We start from the raw sequence: 14,193 nt of genomic DNA, 5'->3' as shown, positions 1-14,193 counted from the left end.
TGGTTTCAGCCGGTGGGTTCAAATTGCTGATCTTATAGTTAGCAGTCCAACGCCCAATCTGCAGCACCACTAGGGCTTCGGAAGTACACATAATATCTAACCCAAATCTCTAGCTACACTTTCTTTGTTTCAGTCTGCACCAAGTTATCTCCTACAGGGCCTTTGCTTATGCATGAAACCAAACCCGAGATGAAATTTTCTGCTCCTATAAAGGTTTCCAGCCTTGAAAACCCACAGGGACTGTGGCATAAAACAAACAAACAAAATGGCTGGTGGGTTCCTCCCAAAGCATAACCTCCTACACCACCCTACAGGGTTCCTTACCCACCTCCTAATGATCCTGTGCAGGGTTTCCAAGATTGTACATCTTTTCTAGGAAAAGATAGGCCCTGTTCTCTTGAGGAGCTACTAGTGAGTTTGAATCACCAGCCTTGTGGTTAGCAGCCCAATGCCTAACCCACAAAGCCAACAGGCATTTGCATAAAACCAAACCCAAGCCCCTGCTATCAAGTTGATTCCAGCTCATAGTGACCCTATAGGACAGGATAGAACTGCCTGTCCAACGATTTAAAAGAGCAGAAAACCTCATCTTTCTCCCTTGACTGGTTACAGCCCAATATGTAACCCACTAGGTTAGCAGGGCTTCTAATAGTGACCATATAAACTAGTAAACAAAACAACTGAGTACTTTTTCTCAAAAAATTATTTCATTGGGGGCTCCCACAACTCTTACCACAATCCATCTATCCATCCATTGTGTCAAGCACATTTGTACATTTTTTTGCCATCATTATTTTCAAAACATTTTCTTTCTACTTGAGCCCTTGGTACCAGCTCCTCATTTTTCCTTCTCTCTCCCCCACCCTCCCTCTGTCATGAGCCCTTGATAATTTACAATTTATTATTATTCTTTCATGTCTTACACTGACCACTGTCTCCCTTCACCCACTTTTCTGTTGTCCATTCCCCTGGGAGGGGGTTTTAGGTAGATCCTTGTGATTGGTTCTCCCTATCTCCCTTCACCTTCCCCTTACCCTCCTATATGGCTGTTCTCAGTATTGGTCCTGAAGAGTTTATCTGTCCTGGAGTCCCTGTGTTTCCAGCTCTTACCTGTACCAGTGTATGTGCTCTGGTCTAGCAAGATTTGTAAGGTAGAATTGGGGTCATGATAGTAGGGGGTGGGGTGGAAGCATTAAAGAACTGGAGGAAAGTTGTATGTTTCAACAGTGCTATACTGTACCTTGACTGGCTGCACCCCGGCAACCCTTTGTAAGAGGATGTACAGTTGCCTACAGATGGGCTTTGGGTTTCCACTCTGCACTCTCTCTCATTCACAATGTTATGTTTTTTGGTTTGAGTCTTTGATGCCTGATACCTGATCCCATTGATACCTCATGATTGCACAGACTGGTATGCTTCTTCCATGTGGGTTTTGTTCCTTCTTAGCTAGCTGGCCACTTGTTTATCTTCAAACCTTTAAGACCCCAGATGCTATATCTTTTGATAGCCAGGAACCATCAGCTTTCTTCACCACATTTGCTTATGCATCTGCTTTGTCTTCAGCGATCATGTCAGAAAGGTGAGCATCATGGAATGCCCGTTTAATAGAACAAAGTGTTCCTGCATTGAGGGAGTACTTGAGTGGAGGCCCAAAGTCCATCTGCTTCCTTAATACTAAAGCTATAAATATATGCACATAGATCTATTTCCCCATTATCGTATATAAATATATCAACATATGTACATGCCTGTATTTAGACCTCTATAAATGCTCTTTGCCTCCTGGTTCTTTCCTCTTATTTCCTTTTACTTTCTTTTTGTCTCACTATCATGTTCAGCCTTCATTTAGGTTTCATTAATTCGTCTCGGCTACATTGGCCTTGATCAAGCCCTACCAGGCCTCCTACACCCTCCTCACCATTAATTTTAAATCACTTGTTCCCTTGTCCCTGGGTTTGTTAACACCCACTCTCTTTCCCCTGTGCCCACCTCTCCCATGTCTCCCACCCCCCGAACCATTGATCCCTTTGTTTTCTCCTCCAGATTGTTTATCCTGCCTATCTTATCTAGATAGACATGCGGAGATAATATGCCCAAAAACTAGACACAGCAAAACAAAGCAACAAACGAAAATAAAACAACAACCAAAAAAGAAAAGCCTAAAAAATAGTTCAAGGTCTGTTTGTTGACTTTTAGGAGTGTTTTCCGGTTGAGTCTGATGGGGTGCCATGCGCTAGGCCCAAAGTCTATTTTAGGCCTCCCCTGGGGACCTCATTGCTCCCCTTGCTGTTCTTTTGCACACCCTTAGTGTTTCACCTCGGGGTGGTGGGGTCAGATTGGGCACAATTCCTGCACTGTGTCTCCAGTGTTGTCCCCTATAACACTGTGGATCCGTGAGGGACATCATGTCTGGTAGTTGGGCCGGCCCTATGGCCCTCTCTTCATTGGCTGCTATGAGCAGGAATATCATCCTCAGGGCTTGGTGGGCCAGGATGTGCTCCACTCTCTCTCCCTCCCCCTTCATTTGCTCTTGTGTGCTCTGATCAGACATGTCCCTCTCCAACAACTGAGTTCTTATCTTGACTCCACCATAACCTGTTATTTGAACTTGTGTTGGTTATGAAGCCTTTTCTTCAATTTCCACAAGCTCACTGTCATCGAGTCAATACTGTCTCATAGCGACCCAAAGGACAGAGTAGAACTGGCCCTGTGCGTTTCTGACACTCTGACTCGTTACAGGAGTAGATAGCCTGTTCATTCTACCTCAGCCTGAAGTGAAATGACTGTATCAGATGCCCTTTTCTGTTCTAAATGGTGAATTTTCCAGGAGGCATATTTTTAATAGAAAAATATTGGAATTCAATACATTGGTCCTATAACTTGGTTACAAGTAGGCAATATATATTTATTTCATGCCATTAACATTTACCTAAATTATAATTAATTTCAAAGTTATTTATAGTGTTTCAATCTACATGAGTATAGCAGAATTCGAGTTTCAAAACAGATTATTAAATTCATACAGTATCCCCTTTCCTGGGGTTGGATTCTATTTTTATAGCGGTTACCCTTTGGACTGTGATCCGTAAGGTGGGCAGTTTGAAACCTCCAGCAGCTATAAGAGGTTATTGAAGTATTCTTTTTGAGAGAAAGAAGCTTTCCTACAGTTAATTTCTTATGCTACTTTTATGGTGGTGTCAGTTGTCTTGTATCATTGAGATAGTTTAGACTTTGATAAAACTAGCTGTTAGGGAATAGGAAACCGGTACAAAGATGAAGAATGCGATAAAACAAATCTGAGAATACGTGATTTTAAGCATGTGTGTATGTGTTGACCTTTAGAAAATATTGTTCATATTATTATATATTCTGGTCAATTTAAATAAGTTTTGCATACATACATTTGTTCATTAGTCCTTTTAAATTTGGAATTTACTAGAAATTGCATTGTAAATGGATAATTCAATTTCCAGTCCAGTCGCAAAACGATTTTTAAATGTATGATTTACCATATATACTTGAGTTTTCAGCACATTTTTAATGCAGTTTTTGTGGTAAAATTAGGTGCCTTGGCAGATATTCGGGTCAGCTTATACTCCAGTATCTATGGTACTTCGTCCCTCATTTGTGAAATCTTGGGATAGAATGGCTTGTAGTCTCTAACATATAGTTTATGTACTAGAAGGTGGCATATTATTACTATATTTTAAATTAAAAGATCATTTTATTGGTGACTTTTACAGCCAACATAACAATCCACACATCAATTGTATCAAGCATATTTGTACCTATGTTGCCATCATTATTTTCTAAACATTTACTTACTTTCTGTTGAACCCTTGGTATCAACTCCTTTTTTTTCACTCCCTTCCTACCCCCACCCTCATGACCCCTTGATAAATTACAAATTATTATTTTCATATCTTACACCAACTCTATCTCCCTTCCCCCATGGCTTCTGTTGTTTGTTCCTCTCCCTGGGGACGTGGGGGTGGCTATGTGTTGATCATTGTAATGGGTTTCCCTTCCCTCCCCTCCTCTCCACAACCTCCCCCTTTCGTCCTGGTATTGCTACTCCCATTCCTGTTCCTGGATTACATGTGTCCTGAGCTCTTATCTTTTATCTGTCTCTGCGCACATGCTCCCGTCTAGCATGCAATGAAAGGCAGGACTAGGGTCATGATAGTGGGGGATGAGGAAGCCTTAAGATACCAGAGGAATAAATAGTGTTTCATCAGTGCTATACTGCCCCCTGTTGACTCATCCCTTCCTTGTGACCTTTTATGAGGGGATGCCCTATTGTCTACATATGGGTTTTAGGTCACAGCTCCAACCCCTCTCATTCTCAACAACATGGTTTTTGGTTTGTTTTGGGTCTTCTGATGCCTGTTACCTGATTCCATTGATATCTCATGATCGCACAGACTGGTATGCTTCTTCCATGGGGCTTGTTGCTTCTCTGCTAGATGGCAGCCTATTTAATTTCAAGTCTTTAAGACCCCAGACGCTATATCTGAGCACCATCAACTTTCTTCACCACATTTGCTTATGCACCCATTTTGTCTTCAGCGATCGTGCCAGGAGGGTGAGCACCACAGAATGCCAGTTCGTTAGAACAAAGTGTTCTGACATTGAGGGAGGGCATGAGCAGAGTCTGAAGTCTGTCTACGACCTCAGTGTATTGCCATATAAATATATGTACATAGGGCATTGTCTGTATTTTTTATGAATTAATGTATTTTACATTCATACACACCTATGCTTATATCTATCCATAGCTTTGCTTCCTAGATCTTTCCTGTTTCCTTTTACCTTCCTGCTGTTCCACCATCACACTCACTGTTTTCAGCCTCTCAGTAATGCCTCTCAGCTAGATTGCTGTTGCACCAACACTCCCAGTATCTCTAAGTCCTCCTTGTGGTTGATTTTATTTCCCTATAGGCAACAGTAACTTACTTTTTACAAAATCAGGGAAGTTACTTTATCAAGGGCACAAAATGATAGAAACTAAAGGCAGTGGCTCGTGTCTGACTAGTCACATGTCATTGTTAGAGATCAAGCACTTCTCAGTGGGGATATATATTTTGCTGATGTTTCATTTTCTCTTTTGTACTCAATCAGAGGGCTCATTTTCTTTGAAAATGTGGAAGATTATGACAGTAAAAATCGGATCTTCAGTGATAAATCTCACAAAGCACTCAAGCATTAAACTATATGCCTTTTTCTGTTTTAGCAAGCATTTTTATTCCGGTTGCCTTTGAAATTAGAAATAAAAGATACTTCAGAAGATCAAGTTTTAGTACAGTTAATATTTCACATCTGAATTAGTTTTCTCTTTGGTAAAATGAAAAATAAAGTTATATAAGTAGTTGTACTGCTTTTTAATGTAAAAAACTGTGTCCTTCATAATTTACTTTGACAAGTAAAACCTCTACATATATTGAAGTTATATATTCTAGCTAGTCACTATTTGGCTTAGACATATCAGAAAATGGAAGTTTAAAAAAGTCTGTATCATATTTATTTTTACATATGCAAATCTCTCTATATATATATCCCTTTCTAGTTTATTTTTTTAAGTCAACCTTGGTATTTCATTTCCTGTGGTGACTAATCTAAAATACTTAGAATTCATACTGAATGTCTGGAAGTTTGTGTTTTTTTAGTTGGCAGAAATTCTAAATTGTCATGGCATATATATCACTTTTAAATTGAGTGTTATATTAAAAAAATGGTTTGAAATTTTAATTTTAAGTTAGGTAGTAGCTGCTTTTTATAAATTGTCTACAAAACAAAAGCTCTTAAGTAAGAGTAAACTGCCCAAGATCCCTTAGGTAGTGTTGGTCGTTCAACACTTTTAAGCTATTTGAGGTAAATGTTTTTAAGTTTGTTTCAAATTGCTCTCCATTTTCACTTACGTTATTACAAGTTTAAAAACATAACCAGTAGTTTTAATTTAAATTAAAATAGAAATTAGGTATATGTTGAAAGAAAATATTTATAAAAGGAAACTTCTAATATGTATAAATTATTTAGTAAACAAAAGCATTCAAGACAATACAGATGGTCACCACATGATTTAAATCAGTCACTTTTACATTTTAAACAACTTGGGGATATTTTTAATGAAGGTACAAATTAAAATGGCTCAGAAATATAAAATCGAGCATATACAAGAATGGAATGCATTTCTCTTTATACCCAAAACCTCCGAATGTTTTTTATCTTCTTTTGGAGGTGGAAAAACAGTCCAGGAAAACACTTTTCACAGTTGAAGGAGCAAGTATGTTCTAGTTCAGTGAAGTTCCAGTTGTTTCATTTCAAGCAGTTTATATTGTAGAGTCATTGTCAAATATCTTGTTTTTTAAGGTTTGCAGGTTGTGTTGAATAAAATTCTCTGAGCCATGAACTTCAGAGAATCTTGAGTCACTTCTTCTAACAGACCAGTTTTTCATTTTTATTGAATTCTGAATTGTGTCCGACGTAAAGTAGTAAATTATAGGGTCAAAACAGCAGTTTGTAACAGCGATGCAGAGAGTGATTGGGTACATGGTCCTTACTGCAGCCACTACTGAGCAATTCACAAATGTTTGGGTTCGCATAAGAGAATATAAAATAAGGTTGATATTGTAAGGCACAAAGCAGAAACAGAATATGACTAAGTGTACAAAAATCATTTTTAAAACTTTAGTTTTGCTTACTTTGCTTCTGCTTAATGTAACAGGTTTATTTAAAGTTCTTAGCACCATACTAGAACAAGTCACATTTAGACTTAGAGGGATAAAAAATCCCACTATTTCGATGAAAATAACAATCCTGGAGAGATACGTTTTCCATGTGTCTTCTGAAAAATTTTCAAAGCAAGCTTCTGAGGTATTGTTACCCCGAGGGCTGGTGGACTGAAAAAACACTGCAGGGACACTTCCTCCCAGCACAGTTAACCAGACGGCCACGCAGACGATCTTTGCGTTCCGTTTGGTTCTCAGAGTCTTGGACTTAAAAGGGTAGAGGATTGCTAGAAATCGGTCCACACTAATACAGGTTAAGAACAGAATGCTTCCATACATGTTAGTATAAAACAGCATGACGGAAATCTTACAGAGTAAATCTCCAAACGGCCAGTTCCTTGTGGCAAAGTAAAAAATCCTGAAGGGTAAAGTGAACACAAAAAGCAAGTCTGACATGGCCAAGTTAACCATGTACGCCGTCGTTTCATTTCTCACTTTGAGCACGCAGGTGAAGATGTACAGCGCAACGCAGTTGGCTATCAGCCCAAGCACAAAGACCATGCTGAACATGCAGCCGTACAAAGTGTACTTAAAGGAGTCATCGGAGTAGGGGCACTGGGAGCTGTTAACGCTTACCATTATAAAGGTGCTCTCCTTTGCTCAGGCCAAGTCTCCTTCGGCATTCAGAGTTTGCCCGGTCTGTAACCTCCCGCCTATGTGGAAATTCTTTGCCTTGTCGGGTGGCTTTTCTCCGAAATCTCCAAAAGAAACATGAAACTTGTTGCTGTAAAATTTCCACTAGGTTCCTTAGTGGAAAAACATCCTCATTTCGTAGTCTCCAGAAGATCCGTGAATCCAGGGTTTGGTTAACCGAAGAAAAACTTTTTTAAAATGCAGTCAGGAAAGCCAATCATAGACGAACTGCTTTCTGAGGCAGCAGTGCGAGCAGTGGTTCTGTAAGCTTGTATTTCAGGTACCGGGGCGAATATTCCAAAGTTAATATTCCCCTGCGCCCTGGAATATTTAAAGCGAAGTTGCCGATCTTACTTTGCTTTCCAAAGCCGTTTCGAAGACTCACGCATTCCCACTGCGTTCTCCTTCGCTTCCCGCTCCTTGTGAGGGTTTGTATTTTGTATATTCCTTCCGTGGATCCCAGCTAGTAAGCAGAAATGTCTTTTCAAGGCTCCGAAGTAAATTCTTCAGCATGCGCGAGCTTGCTGAGTCGCAGCGTTTCCCTCGCTTGCCAGCAGTATTGTGTGATGGGCTTCTCTGAAGTGGGAAGAAAGGCTCCGGATTTGTAACGTGACATCACAGGAAGAAGAGGCTGGGCTGAGACCGAGAATGGTTTCAGAGGTTTGTTTGCAGTTCCTCTAATCTGATAGCGCGCCTGCTGGGAATAAGCTTTCAAAGGGTTACTGACTGCTTCGCTGAGCTGTCTGTCGGCTCATTATCTCTTTCTGTGCGGAAATGCCTTCTGGAGGACTGGCAGAGTTGTGGGGTTTTTTTCCTGGTAATAATTGATAAGTGAAAAACAACAACAACAACAGCAAAACAGTGCTAAGCCCATTTTTCCCCTAGTCATTTGCTTTTGTGTTTGAGATATTATGGCACTAGTTTTTATTATTAACATTATTATTGCACATGGTATATTTTATAAATTGAAATGATTAGTTTTATCTTACTACATTTTAAAAATCTGGCAAATAACTATAAAAGAGCAAGGTTTAACTTTTAGACATAAAAAAAGATTTGACTGGGACTCTGGATCTCCACTCGGTTTTGTTTTGTTTTTTAGTACTAAAGATCTCAAGGTTGATTAATTAGGGTATTCATGAGCAGCTCAAATCATGTCTCTTTAGTTATGATGAATAATTTTCTAACATTCCTTCCTCCTTTCTATGAAATTGAATCAATATTTTAGAGCTGTTCCAATTTTTAAATTACCTCTCTTCAAAGATTAATTTAAAGAATTTTTATATTTGGGCTGTTATTAATCTTACAGTACCCATAGATATGAGCACAAAATACAATTGTATATGTTTTTATTTTTTTAAATGCACTTTCTGGGCCCCTCACCCCATGGTTTTGAATAAGTTTTGAAGAGTTAAAAAGACTATTTGGCTAAAATTTAGGTTCATAATTTTAGTTTCATTCTACCTCCCCATCCCTTTCTCACACCCTTATTGTGGTATAAACGATATAACACGGTTTGCATTTTGCTGTAATTTGAAAGTTTCTATGAGAGATAGATTTATATTTAAAGTATACCCTCTTTTTAATTCCCAAATAAATCAGAAGAAAGTATATGGGGAGCGGGTAATGGGAGTGTTTAGATAGTAGTTGAAGGTACATGACATTATCCCAGCTTCGCAGATCTAATTGCTTTTTCAGAAAAGGCTACTCAGGTTGTGTTTTCGGAGCCCTGGTGGCTTAGTGGGTTATGTGTAGAGCTGTTAAGTGGGAGGTCAGCAGTTTGACTCTCCGGCAGTTGTGCTGAAGAAAGAAGCAGCCTCCTGCAGTAGGGATTTGCAGCTGTAGAAAGCCACCTGGGCAATTCTTTGTCTTTCCAGGTAGCTTTGTGTCAAAATAGACATAATAGCAGGGACTTAGGTTTTTCAGTGGGTGTGTTGTATTTTTCTGTTACTGTTTTAAAGTTTGATTTAGGTTTTACTGAAACTCTCCTTCTCAGATGTCAAAGAAATGTTGGCATTTTTAAGGGTAATTTATTTTTCCTTCATAAATTACTCAACTAATTTTAAAGCAACATGTTATAGGCATATGTTTTCAAAGCTTTTAAATTTGAATGTTTCTGCTTCACAACTTTTGTCATTTGTTGATGAATGCCCTGGATATAAAATATATTTTTTATTGCTTGACAAAAATTCATCTGTAATCAAATGTCACTCAAAAAATATGTTACATATAGTTACAAACTTAACAATTTCTGTTTAAAGAGCTCAATTTCTTTATATTAACACATTGGTATATAAGAATATTATGTGTATGATCATATTAGAAAGGTAGTGGAAACGTGAGTGAGGAGAAATGAAAACAGGCATAGCTAATTAGCTTATTTTCTCATTGGAGAAGGTTTTGTTGCTAATATTTTAGAAAAAGACAGGCTTTAGTAATTTACTTTTAAATCAACGATCTATTTTTTAGTTATCATTCAATTAGGAAATGCAAACAGTTAATTACCCTATGTTTACTTTAATTTCAAATGTGGAAATTTGTTAATTGAAGAATTAAGCTGTATTTACTTTTGAAATGCCCATTTATGTATCAATGTTGTTATTCACTTGAAATGATCACCCCCTTCCCCCCTTTCTGGGGGAAAAAAGATACCTTAACTGTTCATTTGTAGCTTTTTAACATTTTAGTTACTTGTACTTAAAAACATGGCTGTTTAACTTACTATTTGCTAAATTAAACTCTCTGCTGTTATTAGAATATCACTCACTGCCAGGACAGTAGAACTGCCTCGGCAGGTTTCTGAGACTGTTAATGTTTTCTGGAGCTGACAGCCTCTTCTTTGCCCTGCAGAGTGGCTGGTGGACTTGAACTGCCAGCTTTGTGATTAGCCACCTAATGCTTAACCCAGTGTGCTACCAGGGATTGCATTTCTTGTTCTTCACATCATGCCTGACCCTTCGTAGATACCCTTGTGTTGCTGCTCAGTGGATCATGTTATAGTATTTAAATTGTGTTGAAAGTTTTTGCTATCCTGGAGCAGTAGCAGATGGGCTGCCAATTTTCCAGGAAGAAGATAATTGAATGCTGGATTTCTTAAAATAATTAATATTATTCCTAACTAAGAAACCAAAGTAAAACTTGATACCTTGAAAAATCTTTAGGGTAAGATTGGAAACTGTAACTACTTATAAGAGAATGAAATACAATCAAGGACTCAAATATTTTTCATAGATAATTGCATTACTACTAGATCCTATTGTTTGCTTGTTTTGTCTTATTTTCTATTTAATTATCTGCAATTCATATAGTCGACTACCTAAGACCATAACTTATTTTAATGTGGTGCTGTGCACTTCTGACAGTGAAGTCAATCCGTTTCTGTCTACTAAGTCTCTTAGGGTGAGCAGTGAAATAACATGGACAACCAGCTTGAAATATTGTGAATGTCGTTATGCAATTCAGTCACTCCAAGAGGCCAGGTAGAGTTCTGTAATCCCGATGACTTTGAGGAGGCAGGAAATCTGATGCATCCATGTTCAGTTAAAAAATAGTCAAAAAATGTTTTCTAATGAGTAAATAATACTTTTATTGAGTATCCATGTCAGTAAACACCATGGAAGGTAGCCAGCCTTCCCCCCTCTTCTTTTTTGTACTGTTCTGGTCTTGACTGTGACAGTCATGCCTCTTTGGATCATGCCTCTTCTTCATTACCACTGTCAACTTTTTTGGCTTACCTCGGACTCACTTAAGTATATAATGGTTATTACATCTTATCTTTCCTCCTTTCTGGAATCCTACCTTCTTCCATCCTACCTTACCCTCCAGACTGTGACAGAAAAACTTATGGATGAATCAACTGTGTAATTGTTCATTTGTACTCTTCTTACTTCCAAACAGAATTTTAGTTTCCAAAAGAGCATACTGTCAAAACTAATGGAACTAAACATTGAAATTTTAGCATATTTTGTTATAGGTAAATCACATCTCAATAAATTTAATAAGAGTGTAATCTGGTACAGTTAAAAATCTAAAAAATGTGGAAAACTTTCTGAGCATTATTTATATTCCTTAATTCTGAAATCGATTCATTCCAAATGTAGCAAATACTTATAAGAAAGTATAATATTAAAACATAAGTTAACACATTTGTAAAAGAATAATTTGCTCAAACCTTCACCCAACCACGATAAATTGTTCAAAAACAAACAGTAACAAACAGTAACAGCTAAGGGAGAGAGAGGATGGAGTAGTAAAATGTGAAGTAAAGATCTTAGAAAAATCTAGGCTAAGAAAAATTGCTGTATTTTGCAAAAAAGGCAAAAATGCCAAAAAAAAAGAAAAGAAAAAAAGATTTCAGATTACAAAGGAAAAATTTATCTTAGAAAATTATAAAGAAAATTGATCTTGTTTTTTGTCTTAGAAAATTTGAATCTTTGCACATGATCATGCAGATTTTCTTTCTTTGCATATGACCATGCAGATTTTTTTCTTTAATTGAAGAAATATTTTTCTTTTAATATTTCTTGTTTAAGAATAGGACCAAATGTCAAATATGATTCTAGAAAAAAGGTTTTATTCATTGTTAGATTACTATAGTCTGATTATATGTATAGTCATTTGATTTAATGCTGAGTAAATTTGATTAGTGCAAAGGCTCTATTCTTGAGGACCTGGAAGCTTCTGAAATGCTATTATTCCCCTTGGCTTCTTAAATCAGATTAAAAACTATCAAGAAACAATCTATCTAAAGAAAACTGAAACATCAGGCTATTTTTTTTACTTTTTATTATTAGTGGATGAGAATTCGATCAGTTTTTCATTCAATAATTAGTTTTGCTTCAATTTGCACCATGTAACATCACTTATTGCACTTCCTCCCGTTGTTTCCTGTTCCCATTCCTTCTCCTGGCCCTGCGGTTTCAGTGCTGCCCTGCTGATCTCAAACGGTGAATTATTCTAAGGGGTGTGTACCTCCCCTGTGTTATTGCTCTCTTATAGACCTACTGTCTGGTGAAAATTGAGCCTTAGGGGTGAGTTCATTTCCTCCCATAATGGGTGATTTAAGGGCCACAATCCTGAAGGTTCCACCAATATTTATCCAACCAAGAAGTCTCTTTTATAATCTGTGGGTTTGTTCCACCGTTTTCTCCCATTCCATCCAGGGCTTTCAGAACAACTGGCATTGATAACCAGGCACCATTTAGTTCTCCAAGTCTCCGGTTTTCCAACACTGGTATTTGCATGACCCATTGGTTCATTGGACTAATTGTTTCCATGCGTCTTCCAGTTTTTTTCACTCTTCTTTCTTAGTTACATTTTAAATGGCCTCTAATCAGCTTTTAAGTCAGTGGTTCTTAACCTTCCTCGTGCTGCGACCCTTTCATACAGTTCCTCATGTTGTGGTGACCCTCCCAACCATAACATTATTTTCATTGCCACTTCATCACTGTCATTTTGGTACTGTTATGAATTGGGCGCCCCCTGTGAGAGGGTCGTTCAACCCCAAAGGGGTTGCGACCCACAGGTTGAGAACCGCTGTTAAGACATCAGTTGCTACTCACTACAGTAAGATTTAGAACATTGTATTTGTGGTTTGTTATGCCAACTGACCTTGGTGTCCCAGAAACTGTTGTCCTGAGTCCTAACAACCCATTCCGTCAAAGTGTTTAGTTATGTGTAAGGCATTTTCATAACTTGCCCCCTGTATGCATTTATGGATACATGTACAGCAAAAGAAAGGAAAACACCCATGTACATATATCATCTATCAAACCTTTGCAGATATGCTTCCTTTGTCCCCACTCCCCACCCACACACCTATTCAGTGTATGTGCCTCTCCATGCATCTACTTGTAGTTCACCGTTTTTGTAGGATTATGTATATAATAGTATTTACGTCCATTGACTTGAACTTACCTACACCTCCCAGTTTCTTTCCCTGCCTCCTATCATTTTTTTCCTGACCTCTCGCTTACTTTATTTTGCCTTCTCCTTCACCCAAGTTAACACTGTTTCCCCTGCCCCTGCAGATAGCAGTCAAAGAAGTGTGTATATGTGAACTTTTACCATATGTGTCCCATGCAGTGGTTATCATTTTGTGATTCATCTTAGTTTCACTCAGTATAATGTCCTCCATGTTTGTTCATATTATGAGCTATTTCACAGATTAATATTATTCTTTTACGTTGCATTTCATCACATTGTATGTGAGTATTATAGTTTATCCATTTTTCTCTTGGCAGACATTACTTTTTATATTTCAGTTATTGGACTAGTCCTGTGATGAACATGAGTGTGCATATATCTATTCATGTCACAGCTTTTATTTCTCTAGGATATGGAACAAGTACAGGGGTGGCTGGGTCTTAGAGTATTTTTGTCAGGGGAAGCCAGCCCCTAACACATCGTTACAGGTCTGGTAGACGCAATTGTACAGCGATAATAAGTAAAGATCATGGTAAAGTTATAGAGAGCATGAGAGATAGAAGAGAAGTATTGAAATAAATGGGAGTCAGTCACAATTCATGGTAGCATGCTTACCTCAGCCCCGCTTGGTGGTCCACGTGGAGGGAGAGAGCCCCCTTTAATGCTAGCCCAGGCTTTTTATATTCTCTGGGGACATGCCAGCCCCCTAATTACAGGTGAGGACATATGAGTACATACATCACAGGGAGGGGTTGTGCCATAGGTAATACAGTAATGAGAGGGGGTGGTCTACAGACATACATGCAATAGGGAGAGGAGGGATTGGGGGCATACATGTGACAAGATG

The 14,193-nt window shown here is 38.2% G+C and overlaps 2 protein-coding genes across 4 annotated transcripts in view; one reads left to right on the top strand and one right to left on the bottom strand.

Annotated features, from left to right (window-relative positions):
• RB1 (RB transcriptional corepressor 1) overlaps positions 1-14,193 on the top strand; it is a 164,466-nt gene that overhangs the window by 95,958 nt on the left and 54,315 nt on the right. The gene's annotated exons all lie outside the window — the stretch shown is intronic.
• On the bottom strand, positions 5,422-8,119 carry LPAR6 (lysophosphatidic acid receptor 6). The gene has a single exon (XM_075532923.1). The coding sequence runs from the start codon at positions 7,365-7,367 to the stop codon at positions 6,330-6,332; it is 1,038 nt and encodes a 345-aa protein (XP_075389038.1). The 5' UTR covers positions 7,368-8,119; the 3' UTR covers positions 5,422-6,329.

Source organism: Tenrec ecaudatus, chromosome 15, assembly GCF_050624435.1.
Source record: "Tenrec ecaudatus isolate mTenEca1 chromosome 15, mTenEca1.hap1, whole genome shotgun sequence".
Lineage (NCBI taxonomy): Eukaryota > Metazoa > Chordata > Mammalia > Afrosoricida > Tenrecidae > Tenrec > Tenrec ecaudatus.
This window is presented reverse-complemented; position numbering and strand designations above follow the sequence as displayed.

Bases quoted from the DNA above. Each gene is read 5' to 3' on its own strand.
- LPAR6 (XM_075532923.1), bottom strand. From the start codon at position 7,367: ATGGTAAGCGTTAACAGCTCCCAGTGCCCCTACTCCGATGACTCCTTT.